General features: G+C 37.1%; 1 protein-coding gene across 2 annotated transcripts in view; it reads left to right on the top strand.

The window, feature by feature from the left end:
• Nucleotides 1-12,056, top strand: part of MEGF9 (multiple EGF like domains 9) — a 114,978-nt gene extending 102,922 nt beyond the window's left edge. For both annotated transcript variants that reach the window (XM_021927211.2, XM_003911303.5), the window contains 2 exons: nt 3,267-3,536; nt 5,640-12,056. In XM_021927211.2, the coding sequence (XP_021782903.2) occupies nt 3,267-3,536; nt 5,640-6,091 (722 nt within the window). In that variant the 3' untranslated portion in view covers nt 6,092-12,056. The remainder of the gene's footprint in view (nt 1-3,266; nt 3,537-5,639) is intronic.
• Nucleotides 12,057-15,113: the final 3,057 nt, after the last annotated feature.

Genomic DNA, 15,113 nt, shown 5'->3' with positions numbered 1-15,113 from the left:
GTATACAGGTTTTTGTGTGTACATACATTTTCATTTATCTTCAGTATATACCTAGGAGTGGAATTCCTGGGTCATGTAGTAACTATGTTTATCCATTTGAGGAACTGTCAGGCTGTTTTCCAAAATGAGTACACCATTTTACATTCTCATTCTTACCAGCCCTGTATGTGGGTTCCAGATTTTCCACAGCTTCACCAACACTTACTATCTGCCTTTATATAATTATAGCCATTCTAGTAGATATGAAGTGATATTCCACTGTGATTTTAAGTTGCATGTTCCTGATGGCTAGTTATGTGCTTATTGGTCATTTATATATTTAGAGAAATGTCTGTTCAGATCCTTTGCCCATTTAAAGTTTGGATTACTTATCTTGTTATCATTGAGTTGAAATAATTCTTTATATGTTCTGGATACAAGTCCCTTAACAGATATATGATTTATAAATATTTTTTCTATTTTGTAGTTTAATTTTTTGCTTGCTTTTTGGTGACCTTCCCAGCAAGGCCCAGTTCAAATGTTACCTGCTTCATAAAAACTTTTCTGTATCTCCCAGTAGGAAATTATCCTCTCCCTCAAACTCTCGTACTGCAGTGCAATATCATGCATTTATGTACAGTGGATGCACCAAGAGGGAATAATTACTTTACCTGAAGTGGGGGAATATCAGCAATGGCTTCAGGGAGGATGTGACATAAAAGCTGAGTCTTGTGATGGGAGTCTGCATTTAGCAGGTAGACAGGAGAAGGAAGGTCATTTCAGATAAAAAGATCAATAGGAACAATGGTACAGAAATCTTAAAACAGCCGATTTGATCAAGAAACTACTTAGGAATGGCAGAAACAAAGTATAAGACAGAAGGAGTGAAACATGAGGCAGGCACATTGAATGTCATGTTTGAGGTCCAGTTGGTCTGCCCATGACAGGCATGAAAGACTTTCACAAACCTTAATTTCAGTCCTTCAATCTACTTCATCAGGAATTCTTTAGATTAGTTATTGTTGCTATAGTTGTTGAAGTACAAAAATGCTGTAAAATATGGTACTGTTGTAAGCTATAACTTCATTGAGAACAAGGAGTATATGCCTTTTCACTAATTATTTTTTTCCTGTATATTGTTGTTTGCATGGGTTATGAATAATTCAGCTGCCACCTTTTATTGCTAAAAGTAACCTAAGTATTTCTGGTTTAATTCCCTTATTTGAAATATGGAAAGCTGAGGCTCAGAGTTTAGTAACTTACTTGAGGTCACACTACCAACTAGGATTGTAAGTGGTAAGTTAGAATTCTTTATCAATTGCACACTCTGGGAATATACAAACCATTGAATTGTATGCTTTTAATGAATGTTACAGTATATAAATTATATCTCAAAGCCATTTTAAAAAGTAAAAGTGAAAGATGAAAGGAATTTATTTTTCATAAAGAGCATCAGAAATATGATTCATTGCCACAAGTTCTATGACCACTGTAAAGTATTCCTGCTATAATAACATTAGTCTGTGTTTAGATAACAGAGTGATCCTGTTAGTGTAATTATAATAGTAAATTCTAAGAAAAGATCTATCTAGCAGATTTAAAAGATGATTTGTTCATTATTAAAAATTATTTATTAAATATAATGAAGAATCCAGAATTGAAATCCTATAAAGAATTAAAAAGAAGCAGATAGGTATGAGTTGTTATGTCCTACTGCCTAAGGTGAAATTACTCAGTATATATATATTGAACACATGCTGTGTTTTAGGCACTGTGCTAAACATTAGCAATAAAGACAGAAAAATATCAAGTAGCTCATAGTTTAATGGAAGAGACACACAAGTAATTAGGTAATTACAATTTCAAATGACATGTGTTACAGTTAAGCATAGACTAACCCTATCCCAAACTGAGGAAATCAAGGAAAACTTTTGTGCTTCTGAGAAGAAATAATATCTGAGTTAATTTCTACAGATTGAATTTGCTAACTGAACTAGAAATAGACAAGAGGATGTCCCATGCAGAGAAAGCAGTATGTACAAAATCTCAGAGAAAAGAAAGCAGGCAGTTTTTGGGAGTTCTCTTAAGCCATTTAATGTGCCTGAACCTTAGGGGGTGGTGGAGTGTGAAGTGAAGAGAGAAAAGTTGAGAGAAGTAGGCAGAGGTCAGATTATGAAAGGTACTAAAAATTCTATTACATTTTCACTTAATCCTGAAGGAGTCAGGGAGCCATTGAAGAGATTTCTCTAGAGAAGTAAAATGTTCTTATTTACTTTGAAGTTCAAAGTGAATGTAGGGGTGCATTGTGATAAAAAGAACCATGAGGAAGTAGCTACAATAATTTAGGTGAGAAATGATGAAGGCTTAATCTAAGATCACTCCAGTGGGAATGAAAAGAGACATCTGTGGATTGGAAAGACTTTAATCAGGTACAATTGATATGAATTGATAACTGCTTAGAAGGGACACAGGGAGAAGGAGGATTGAGAGATGATTCTCAGTGTTTTGGCTTATGCAAGTGGGTAGATGTTGGTACCATTCACTGAGATATAGGGGACATTGGAGGAAGACAGGACTCAGGAAGGGAAGATACTGAGGACAGTGTTGTACATGTTAAGTTTGAGCTGTTTGTGGATCCAGGTGTACAGGAAGTTAGTATATAGTTTGGAATTTAGGACAGAGATATAGACTAGAGATACACATGTTGGAATTGTTAATGATGTCAGTGGATGAGTCCACCCATGGAAAATGAGCAGAGAAGAGAAAGAAACTAAGAGTAGAAGTCTGCAGAGTACCAACATTTAAGTATGAGAGGGATGGAGGAAGTTTTTGTTAAAACAATATTTTATCCAATCTGTCATCTATAAAAAGAAGGGAATAACACAGTTATGAGAGTGCCAACTCATCATAATCAGTCAGACTTCTTTTGTAAGCCTATTTGTTTTGCTCTCTACCTGAATAGGTTCTCTGAATGGCCCCATCATTCCTACAATAAGCTGGAAAATTAGTAAATAGATTATAGATTCTTAGTTTAATTAATTAATAGAGATTATTATATGTCTCTAGAGAGGAGACAGTAGGGAAGGTTTATAAAACTTTTTATAAAAATTAGAGACAGGGTCTCACTATGTTGCCCAGGCTGGTCTCAAACTCCTGGGCTCAAGCAATCCTTCCACTTGGCCTCCAAAGTTCTGGGGTTATAAATCTTTCTAAGGACTAGTTGTTGTTTTGCATTTTTAATTGTAGCTTCCGACTGTACTAAACTATTCTGGCATTCTCTCTTTTAGAATCAAGTGAATTGGAACCTGAATGTGACCAGTGTAAAGATGGTTACATGGGCCCGAACTGCAATAAATGTGAAAATGGTTATTACAATTTTGACAGCATCTGTAGAAAGTGCCAATGTCACGGCCATGTGGACCCAGTTAAAACTCCAAAGATTTGTAAGCCTGAGAGTGGTGAGTGCATCAACTGCCTCCATAACACCACTGGGTTTTGGTGTGAGAACTGCCTAGAAGGTTATGTTCAAGACCTCGAGGGAAATTGCATCAAGAAAGGTAAAACTTCACCTAAGTGATTGTAAATTTAATATCTAAACCTAGCAGTGAAAATTTCAGCAGTGAAAAATGGAAGGCTTTGTAAAACCTTCCAACCCTACCAGAGGAGGTTTTGGAAATAGATTTTGATAGATATTTGCCTAAAGAGGTTTCTTTCCATTCCTGCTGCTCTTCTGACACTCCACAGTCAACTCCAGAAATTTGAGGACCAAGACAAAGTCGTTGTGAGAGTGAGACAAAATGTTCTCACATTTTTCTCTTCATCTATTTTTATTTTTATGTTAATAATTTAAGAATCCTATCATTTCTTTTATTCTTTGCTTCCTTTATTCTCATCACTTTGAGGGATCATCAAAGGTCTTTTGAAGTAGGGACATCTAATCTGGTTAGAAGTTCTAGCTGAGAAGCTGGAGTTCATTCTAGCATCTGTCCTAACTTTGGGCCTAAGTTTCCCCCATGTACAAAGGAGGAAATAATAATATTCCTTTTGATTTTTAAAAGCAAACTTATTCACATGGCAAAATATTTCTTACTGGAAAGCTCAGTAAAGATTAATTTTAAAAATTAATGATTATAAATTCAGGATAAGTTAGGGATATTGAGGGTTTATTAGGTCACAGAGAGATTGGACCATGCTGTTCTACAAACCACTCTTTGATATTCTAACATTGTGAACACGAGGCTGATGAGCAGTTGGTCTGTGGCAAGTGCCATCTTTCTGCCATTTTCTTGATATCTTGATACTGTTGTGATTAAGACAAAAAGATTCAGATTGAACCCTATTACTAGCTAGAGATCCCACTACTCAGTTCTGTTACCTATTTGGGAGGCACACTTTGTCCATACTTAACTGACAGGACTGATGATTTTTCTTATTAGCTATTAAGTAATATGTACAAACTTTGCCTCTTTTTAGAATAAGTTGATATGGCTTTTGTGGTGAAGAATTATAATAATAATAGTAATAATTTTATTGAGTACCTGCTATATGCCAAGCATTAAATGTGATAATGCGTGTGGTACATTATTTCATTTAATCCTTCCCAAGAACTCTGCAAAGTTGATGTTATTCACATTTTACAGATAAGGAAATTGAGCTTTAAAAAAATTTACTTATCTATAGCCACACACTTCTATTTGATTCCAAAGCCTTTAGTCTTTCCACCAAACTATGCTGCCATTAGACATACAAAGTATAGTACCTAAATTATAAAGTAGTTGTAATTTACACAAAGGAAGAATTCCTACACATGGCATTAAGGAAAGCTGTTTTCTCTCTTGGCTGACGTCAGCCTCGGACATTTAAAATTTGTTTTTCAGACATAACTCGAGGTACAGTTTTGCCTACACCTCCTTTGCAGATAATTATTTTACCTTTATGAAATGCCATCAGACTTGTTAGACTTATTTTTGTTCAAATGATTGCCATATACCCCTGTCACTTTTAACTATGTGATTTAGAACTCAGTAGTGACAAATTTACTGCCTTTGCAGGAATTTGTATGATTTTATCTAAGAGTAAATAAGAATGGACAACTCCACTGGAATTTTCCCAATTTTTTTTTTTTTTTTTTGAGACAGAGTCTTGCTCTGTCACCCAGGCTGGAGTGCAGTGGCACAATCTCAGCTCACTGCAACCTCCGCCTCCCGGGTTCAAAAAATTCTCTGCCTCAGCCTCTTGAATAGCTGGGATTACAGGTGCCCGCCACCACGCCCAGCTAATTTTTGTATTTTCAGTAGAGACAGAGTTTCACCATCTTGGCCAGGCTGGTCTTGAACTCCTGAACTCGTGATCCATCCGCCTCGGCCTCCTAAAGTGCTGGGATTACAGGTGTGAGCCACCACACCCGACTCAAAGATTTTAATGTAGATATTATACATATTGGAAAACAGCCATAGATGTAATAATCTAGCTTTATAGACCCTGATTCTTACCCTTATCACTATATTTCTTTAAAAATTATTTTTAACTTGCATTATCTTAAAGCAGAATATCATGTCAACATCCTACATCAACATTCACTCCCATGTGTATTTCTTTTATTGTTTCTCAAAACTAGATAATTTTGTCTTTTACATTTCATTCTCTGTTTTTATTTTCAGAAGTTATTGTTCCAACACCTGAAGGTTCTACCATTTTGGTTTCCAATGCCTCTTTGACCACATCAGTGCCCACCCCTGTTATAAATAGTACTTTTACCCCTACAACCCTGCAGACTGTCTTTTCAGTAAGCACTTCTGAAAACAGCACTTCAGCTTTAGCTGATGTATCATGGACCCAGTTTAACATCATCATTTTGACAGTCATCATCATTGTTGTGGTGCTGCTAATGGGATTTGTGGGGGCTGTATATATGTACCGTGAGTACCAAAACCGGAAACTCAATGCCCCCTTTTGGACCATCGAGCTGAAAGAAGACAATATCAGTTTCAGCAGCTACCATGACAGCATTCCCAATGCAGATGTTTCGGGATTGTTGGAAGATGATGGCAATGAAGTGGCTCCCAATGGGCAACTGACCCTGACGACTCCCATACATAACTACAAAGCCTAAGGAGCTAGAAATATTCTCCTGAATTGTTAAACCACAGTGCTTATAAGCATCAGCCCCTGGGCCAGACAAAGCCTGGCTAGAGTTTGCTGAGAAAGCAAAGGCAAATAGTGCATCTGAAATTTTCAGGTACAAATTTGTAATGCGCTTAGCCTATCTATTGCTCTTAGTTTTCCCATGAAGATCTGAAGTGTTCATTGTCATTAGGACTTGAAGTAAAGTATATTTTTGTACTAAACCACGTGGGAGTATGGAAAGGCTAAACCCCATTGTGCAGCCCCAAACCACTTTGACCTCCAGATAGACTCCTGGGAAAGTGTTCACCAAGCCAGTGGTAACAAGATGATGGATGTGGAGGGGGAAAAGACTGCTGGAAGACTTCATCTCCATTCCTGAAACATTTTTTTAAAAACAGTGTCAGGGATTATATTCATTTTACTATACAAAAGGACATCATTGAGGAAAAGCTGGTTTCTAGGCTGTATCACAATAAATAATCTTGATAGTTTCTAGAAGAGGGATAGAAAAGTCCCAAGATCTTCAGAAGGGCTTGGTTTTTTCCTCCTAGGATTCTTGCTCAGTGATGAGATGAAAGCACAGGATAAGCTTCTAATGGAGGAAGGCAGCATTGGGGAGCAGGAGGCTGATGGTCCTCCTCAGGGTCTCAGTGTAAATGATCAATTGTCTAAAAGTAAGGAATATTCCTGCCTCTAGAGAAATAAGGTGTACATAGTTAATGTAGCATATCTGGTCAACATTGTATTTGTATCTATTTGTAAAAAAAAAATCATGTCATATTTTATCATCTGGAATTTATTTGTACAGCAGTTAATGGTGTTGTAAAAAGAAAAATATGGGGATTGCTTAAAATACTGTAAAATAGATGGCAATATTGCTAGAGCTGGGACTCTGGTGAGCATCAGTCATTTTTAGTCCCTCTTGAGGACATTGCTGAAATTTATAAGAGGTTGAATGTTTCTAATCTTTCTTTCCTTTCTCAGTCTAAAAGTAGAGTTACATGCTCTTTGACTTACTATGATTCAAGCAATAGATTTTGAAGTCAATAATCATTAAGCTGGGACATAGGATGCATTCTCCAAAAACATTAATCTAAGTAGACACTAGCTACCCTATATATTTTACATAGATTAATATAAAACATATCCTCATTAAAAAATGTTTTTCTTGAATGTAAAAGATAGTCTTCCAAAGGATAGAAATATTTTAGTTCCAAGAGAAAAGCCATCATATTACTTGGGATCTGTAGTTTTCATGCCTGTGAAATATTTATAATCTCTCCCTCACCCCAAATAAAAAATCTCCTAAATGTGAACATAGCCTGTCACTCATTTGCCATGGGGTATGTGCCATCTCCCTGCAGTGCTATAGTTCTCCCATCGTCTTCCTGTCTGGTTAGTGGGTAGCTTTGTAGATGGGTGTGTATAGTTAGTTCTTGCTTTTTGATGCAGTTTTTTCCTAGAGGCTAACTACTGTTGCTCTCATTTATTATGATATTGACATTTTGGGTTAAGCAAGGTGGGTGGGAAAGGTGGTCAGAAGTCAAATATAACTTATTAGGAGGAACAGTGAACTGTGAAGTGGTTAGAAAAAAAAATAAAAACTTATTAGATTAGACCTAGGAAATCCAAGCTGACCCCTTTGCCTAACTTCCCTAGAGAAAAAACTAGAACTTGGTCATCCCTTTATAGGAGACCCCTAAGTTGTTCTCAGGGTTTGGAGATGATGTTCTGGAGGGAGTACAAGCAGATAATCTACTTCTGGTAATCTGAGGGTGCTTTGCATATTTGGTCATTGCTCAGAAGAATAGAGGTTACATTATATTACATTATATGAAAATTATTTAGTTTTTCTATAGCCCTTTGTAGTTTGCAAAGCACTTTTCCATATGTGTGTCCTCTCTTCCACACCATAGCCCCCTGAGGAAGTAATTGTTCTCCCCATTTTATAGATGAAAAGACTGAGGCACAGAGGAGCTAAATGTCTTGTTCAAGGCTATACAATGTGTGTCATTATTAGGCTTGGAATCAGGGCTTCTAACTCTAAAGCATATGTTTTTTCAACTATATGCAGAAATTGCCTAGCCATGGACACAAGAAAGCTAGGAGGAAGAGTTCTACTTGTGGATGTTTTTTATTTTTTTTAAATATCAGGAGCAATCCAGGGCCATACAACCATGAAGCACTTAGCGAAATGAACACAGGAAGATTTACTATCTGAAGCTAGTGTTAGTGATTAGAAAACAAAACTGCCAGTTTTGTGCTTCATTAAGGTGAACTCATCTTTCACGCAGGGAGGGAAAACTTGCTTTCCCTAGCAGTTGCTGCATATGTGTGTACAGACTGCACAATTCTAAGAAATTATGCAAAATGGCATACCCGACTTTCTCCCAGTTACACCGCCCCCCACCCCCCAAAAAAGGTCAGGATTAAAGGTAGTGAGAAGTGAACATTTATTAAACAGAAGTTAAACCAATAGAGAAAAGAGGTTTGTTGGAATCTAAGAGGATTTTGACCATGTAGAAATTCCTTGAAACAGACCTTAAAAAGTATTGAAAAATTGAATCACAAAGGAAGTTTACCTTTAAATATTTGTTAATGGCTCCTAGGTTATGGTTATAATTTTTCTCAAAGGGAAAAAAGTCTTAACATTTGTTTTAAATAATATCCTCTAATGTCTCCAGCTTTTTGCTTCTGGAAATAATTTGCTTTAAAATATAAACCAATCACGAAATGATCTACCACTGAAATCAGTCTAGGAAACTAGTATGGGATGCACCGCACAATGTTCTTTCCTCTAAAGGCATGAGCCCCATAAACTGTGGCATCCAGCAGCAGGATGCCATCTGTCCTTCAGAAAGCCTAATATTGGGCCAGGTGCAGTGGCTCACGCCTGTGATCCCAGCACTTTGGTAGGCTGAGGCGGGTGGATCACGAGGTCAGGAGTTCGAGACGAGCCTGGTCAACATGGCGAAATCCCGTCTCTACTAAAAATACAAAAATTAGCTGGGTGTGGTGGTGCGTGCCTGTAGTCTCAGCTACTCGGGAGGCTGAGGAAGGAGAAGCACTTGAACTCGGGAGGCAGAAGTTACAGTGAGCCGAGACGGTGCCATTTCATTCCAGCCTGGGCGACAGAGCAAGACACCATCTCAAAAAAAAAAAAAAAAAGAAAAAAGAAAAAGAAAGCCTAATATTGGGAGAATGTTTGTGTAAGGATTGGAAATGTGTTTATTTTTAAATAAGATAGCACTGATGTGAATCTTATTTGGAAATTACAGATACTGCCATTAAGCGATGCTTTTATCTTCATTAATGCCTATGCATTTCTGATGGTTAGGTGCCGTACGTAGTGTTAAGTATGTCCTTGTCCTCCCTTACTCCCCTCTCACTCCCTGTACCCTCTGTCCCCCAGGGTTCTTTTATTAATGGAATTTCTGCAGTTACAGAGAAAAAAATGACACTTGAAAACTAAAGCTCATTTATATTAATACTAAGGTCCTGTGGGCCTAGTGCATTACTCTTCCCAGTGATACCTAGATTTTAAGAGTAGAGAACGGATGAAACATGGGATGAGAGGAGAGAGGTTTTTTAGACAACATTTGTAGACACCTCAAATTATATCACTATTCTCTAGCGCCAATATTCCCAGGTAAATTGACCATTAAAGCAATACTCACTGACCTACTAGTTTATTTTGGTCAGCTGAGTGCCATCAGGATCTTTAGCCCTTTAAGTGCTGTTTTGGGAGTAGAGAATCCTCTTGACAGCTTTGATTGGAACAGGGTTATTAGATCATTCACTTTTGTCCTACACTTTTTAGGACGCTTGGTGAACGTAACACCACTTAAAATGAACATACCTGGTTCTTATATTTTGGGCTAGGTGGGTAGGAATTGAATTTCCACAGCTCAAGGCAAGATCTCTGACAAAAAGTTCAGAGAAGTAAAAGGCAACCCAGCGTAACGTATTACAGCAAGAAAAGCATTTCTGGCTTCATCCACAAAGAATCTTTGGTCTGTTATACTCTTCTTGATAGTAAGGAGTTTGGGAGCTTAAATGAATTTGGTGTGTGCGGGGGAGTAAGGGAAGGTTAGTGCATTTTTCTGTTTAACCCTGAGCCAGTGTCTATGCCAAAGGGAAAGGCAGGAAGAATACACTTATACATCTGAAGAAGTCAAATAATAGCAAACGGACTAAAGGTTATGGATCATTAAAATGTCAGTGGTTGAATGATGTTTGCTCAAAGGCAATATGGGAATCTTTCTTGTTACTTATGCATACGCAATAACTGCAGCAGCAGCCCTAGAAAGTGAGCCCAGGGCTTCAGATCTAAGTCCAAAAGCTAAATGATTTAAAGTCAAGTTGTAATGCTAGGCATAAGCACTCTATAATACATTAAATTATAGCCCGAGAAATTAGGGAATGTTTCTGAAACATTAAACTTGTATTTATGTCACTAAAATTCTAACACAAACTTTAAAAACGTGTCTCATACATATGCTGTACTAGGCTTCATCATGCATTTCTAAATTTGTGTATGATTTGAATATATGAAAGAATTTATACAAGAGTGTTATTTAAAATTATTAAAAATAAATGTATATAATTTGTACCTATTGTAGATTTGTTGTTTACTTTTTTTTGTGGTCAGAGTTGTTTGATATCTTCAAATACATGCCAAGGATCATTTATTTTCAGCCCACTTCATAAAAATCTTTGAACCCTTCATTTATTGGCCATGCATTTTGTTTAAGTTCATTTAAAGAATGTTTTCTACTTGGGGGAAAAAAAAATCCATGAAGAAGATTCCTTCTCTTAGAGGAAAACAAAACAAAACCTAAGAAGAAAATATATTAACATACATTTTTGTTTGTGCTTTTGCGTGTTCCCTCTGAGATCCATTGGATTTTATAGAGAAAACTTGCTCACTTTGGATTTCTTTGTCACACATATGAAGAATTTCCTTTCTTTGGTAGAAATCTGAAGAGAAACCATATTCTACATATTTATTAGGTAACTTGTAATAAGAGTACATCTTTTTAATATTTTAAGCTACTCTTGAAGAACCTTTATTTTGACAAAGCTAGATAGTGTTTAATGGGATGCCATCTGAGAGATTCCTTTATTTGAAAAAAAAAAAGAAAAAACAAGTCAGGCAGTTCTTTGTGCTGCGAGCTTTATAAACTTAAATTGTTTTGTTCAACTTCAGTTGGTTGACATTTAAATTTTTAAACTCTTATATTTTCTTTCTTTTCTAGCCACACAAGAAAACAGGTTTTATTACTTTATAATAACACCTTATGTTTATACATGTGGTTCTGTGATGTATATGAATTGGTTATTAAGGGAAAAGAATAAGCATGGCAGAAATCTAATCAAATTACATTTTCAAGAGAAAGTATATATATATACAAACAAGTAAAGACATTTGCAAGGTTGCATTATCAAAACTGGTTGTATTCATTTTCCATAGGCGTATAAGACACCTATGTTTTTTAAAGTTCCACATGCTCCATTATAATTAAGTCAGTAACTTCAGAGTAACAGTGTGCTTACTTATATTTTAAAAGTTAAGCTGAATTAAAAACAATGTTTTTCATGAGATGATAGCATTAGGAGTGTTAATTGACAGGCTGAAAATCAACATTCTATCTAAATCAATGTTAAAATTGTAGTTTTACCTATAAGTTAGTCTTTCAAGGCAATTTTATGAGGAATTATTGTAGTAATTGTACAGGCTTTCTAGTACTTCTGTGTACAAAATGAAAGCCATCAGACAATGTTAAATTCACAATGTGCTGCTTGTTTGTATTAATAATAAGTAGATTTTAAACCTTGTCTGTTGAATGGAACACTGCACTTCAAACAGTTGCAAAAGAAAACAGGCAAAATGTTTTCTTTGTATGTAATAAGAGTAGGTTTGGGTAATAAAAGAAGTGTTTGGGAGGAAATCTTCTTTTGTGGTTTCCTTTGTGTTGTCAGACAAACTGCTAAAATTGTATATGTCAGTATTGGTTCTTTTAGTCTTTGACCCAAGGAAGGAAAAGTCTCAGCTCTTCCAGTGTTAATTACTGTTCCAATTTAACCATGTTAAACTCCTGCAATTTCCTATATATGCCAGGTTATATGATGTCTTCCTCCCTTTGCCGGTACTGCTTCCCCTACTTATAATATCCTTGAGAATGCTCATTCATTCTTTGCAAACCTTTGATAAAGAAAAGTTTATCAATTCTTAAATTTGTACCTCCATTTTGCCTAATGAATACTTCTACTACTGCACATATTTTATTATAAATACTTGTTAGTTTGTGCCTTTCCCAGTGGACTCTGTATTCCTTGAAATCAGTAGCATTTATTCTTCTGCCTCTGGCATCTGGCATGTTGCTGGTACATTGTGGGTGCTCAGTAAGTGATGGTTTATGTACAAAAGGTAGTTGACAATACAAGAGTTTGTATGTGAACTTATTTGTTGAAGTATGGCAAGAAAACTTCTATTCAGTGGATAGGATAATATTTCTTATTCAAGAGAGGTGTCAGTTTACATGGGCTTCAGAGGTTCTGAGAAACCCTTGAAATTTCATGCTGTTTTGTTTATTGATGCAATTGTGTTTCTTTTTTTCTGGAGAGAAGACCCATACTTTAATCACTGTCTCAAAAGGATCCATGATCTGCCTGGCGCGGTGGCTCACGCCTGTAATCCCAGCATTTTGGGAGGCCGAGGTGGGTGGATCACCTGAGGTGAGGAGTTCGAGACCAGCCTGGCCAACATGGTGAAACCCCATCTCTACTAAAAATACAAAAATTAGCCGGGTATGGTGGCAGGCGCCTGTGATCTCACTTACTCAGGGGGCTGAGGCAGGAGAATTGCTTGAACCTGGGAGGCGGAATTTGCAGTGAGCCGAGTTCGTGCCAGTGCACTCCAGCCTGGCTGACAGAGCAAGGCTCCATCTCCAAAAAAAACCAAAGGATCCATGACCCCCAAAGGATAAACAACTAATTGAAGGATTATTACTTCATTTTTCAGCAATAAAAATCCTCCCACTGAATGTAAATTGGCACAATTGGTAAATTGGTCTTTATTTCAATAAGTCCACTTCTAGGAATTCTTCATAAGGAAATGACCTAAAAAGCAGAAACTTCACAAATTTTTTTCAGACTGGTGTATGAAGTTTCAAAAATTGGGGATAAATTCTAGATGTTCAAGAACAGAGATGTGGGCTGGCACGATGGCTAACACCTGTAATCCCAGCACTTTGGGAGGCTGAGGCGGGTGGATCACCTGAGGTCAGGAGTTCAAGACCAGCCTGGCCAAGATGGCGAAACCCCGTCTCTACTAAAAATACAAATATTAGCCGGATGCTGTGGCGCATGCTTGTAATCCCAGCTACTTGGGAGGCTGAGGCAGGAGAATGGCTTGAACCTGGGAAGCGGAGGGTGCAGTGAGCCGAGATTACGCCATTGCACTCCAGCCTGGGAGACAGAGTGAGACTCCTCAAAAAAAAAAAAAAAAAAAGAATAGAGATGTAGTTTAGTGCATATACTTGATGAGATAACATACAGTTACTAAGAGGGATTAGGAAGAATTATTAAAAACAGAATCAAAGTTAAATGAAGAAAAATTATATGTTTTGAAGATGTGCATGTAATTTCACTCCTGGTATATAGTTTAGAGAAACTCATATATGTGCACCAGAAGCTGCATTTCAAATTCTTCATTGCAGCATTATTTACTATAGCAAAATATTTGGAAACAATCCAAATATCTGTCAGTAGAAGAACTGTAGTCTATCCATATACTTTGAACAGAATTTTATGCAGTCATGGAAAATGAATGAATTACAGCTATATACAGTTATAGACATGAGCAAAAAAAGTAAGTCATAGAGACCAGGTATATAATCCCAGCACTTTGGGAGGCCAAAGTGGGCAGATCACTTGAGGTCAGGAGTTCGAGACCAGCCTGGCCAACATGGTAAAACCCGTCTCTACTAAAAATACCAAAATTAGCCAGGCGTGGTGGCGGCACCTGTAATCCCAGCTACTCGGGAGGCTGAGGCAGGAGAATTGCTTGAACCTGGAAGGCGGAGGTTGCAGTGAACCGAGATCACGCCACTGCACTCCAGCCTAGGTGACAGAGTGACACTCTGTCTCAAAAAAAAAAAAAAAAAAAGAAAAAAGAAAAATTAGCATTTTGAACTGAATGAAAATGAAACAACATTTCACAATTGTGGAATGCAGCTAAAGCAGTACTTAGAGAAAAGCTCGGAGTACTAAATGTGTATATTAGAAAAAAGACTTCAAATTAATGACGTAAGCATCTATCTTAAAAAGCTAGAAAACGAAGAGCAAAATAAACCCAAAGTATGCAGATAGGAGATAACAAAAACAAGAGCAAAAATAAAATAGAAAGCATAAAATAAAAAATGGAGCTAAAAGCTAGATCTTTGAGAAATTCAATAAAATGTATAGACTTCCAGCCAGATGATCAGAAAAATTAAGAGAGGGAGAAAACACAAAAAAACAGTATCAGGAATGAGAAAGGGGAAATCACTATACATCCCATAAATATTAAAAGGATAATAAAGGGGCCAGGCTGGTGGCTCTTGCCTGTAATCCCCGCACTTTGGGTGACCTCAAGTAATCACTTGAGGTCAGCAGTTTGAGATACCGGCCTGGCCAACATGGTGAAACTCCGACTCTCCTAAAAAAATACAAAAATTAACCAGGCGTAGCACCTGTAGTCCCAGCTACACGAGAGACTGAGGCATGAGAATTCGCTTGAACCTGGGTGGCCAAGGTTGCAGTGAGCCAAGATTGCTCCACTTCACTCCAGTCTGGGCGACAGAACAGAGTGAGACCCCTTCTAAAAAAAAAGGATAATAAAGGAAGTTTATGCCAACCAATTTGATGACTTATGTGAAATGTACATATTCCTTAAAAGACACAAACCCGGCCAGGTGCGGTGGCTCATGCCTGTAATTCCAGCACTTTGGGAGGCCAAGGTGGGC

Source organism: Papio anubis, chromosome 13, assembly GCF_008728515.1.
Source record: "Papio anubis isolate 15944 chromosome 13, Panubis1.0, whole genome shotgun sequence".
Lineage (NCBI taxonomy): Eukaryota > Metazoa > Chordata > Mammalia > Primates > Cercopithecidae > Papio > Papio anubis.
Note: the sequence above shows the minus strand (reverse complement) of the source record. Positions and strands in the feature narration are given on the sequence as shown.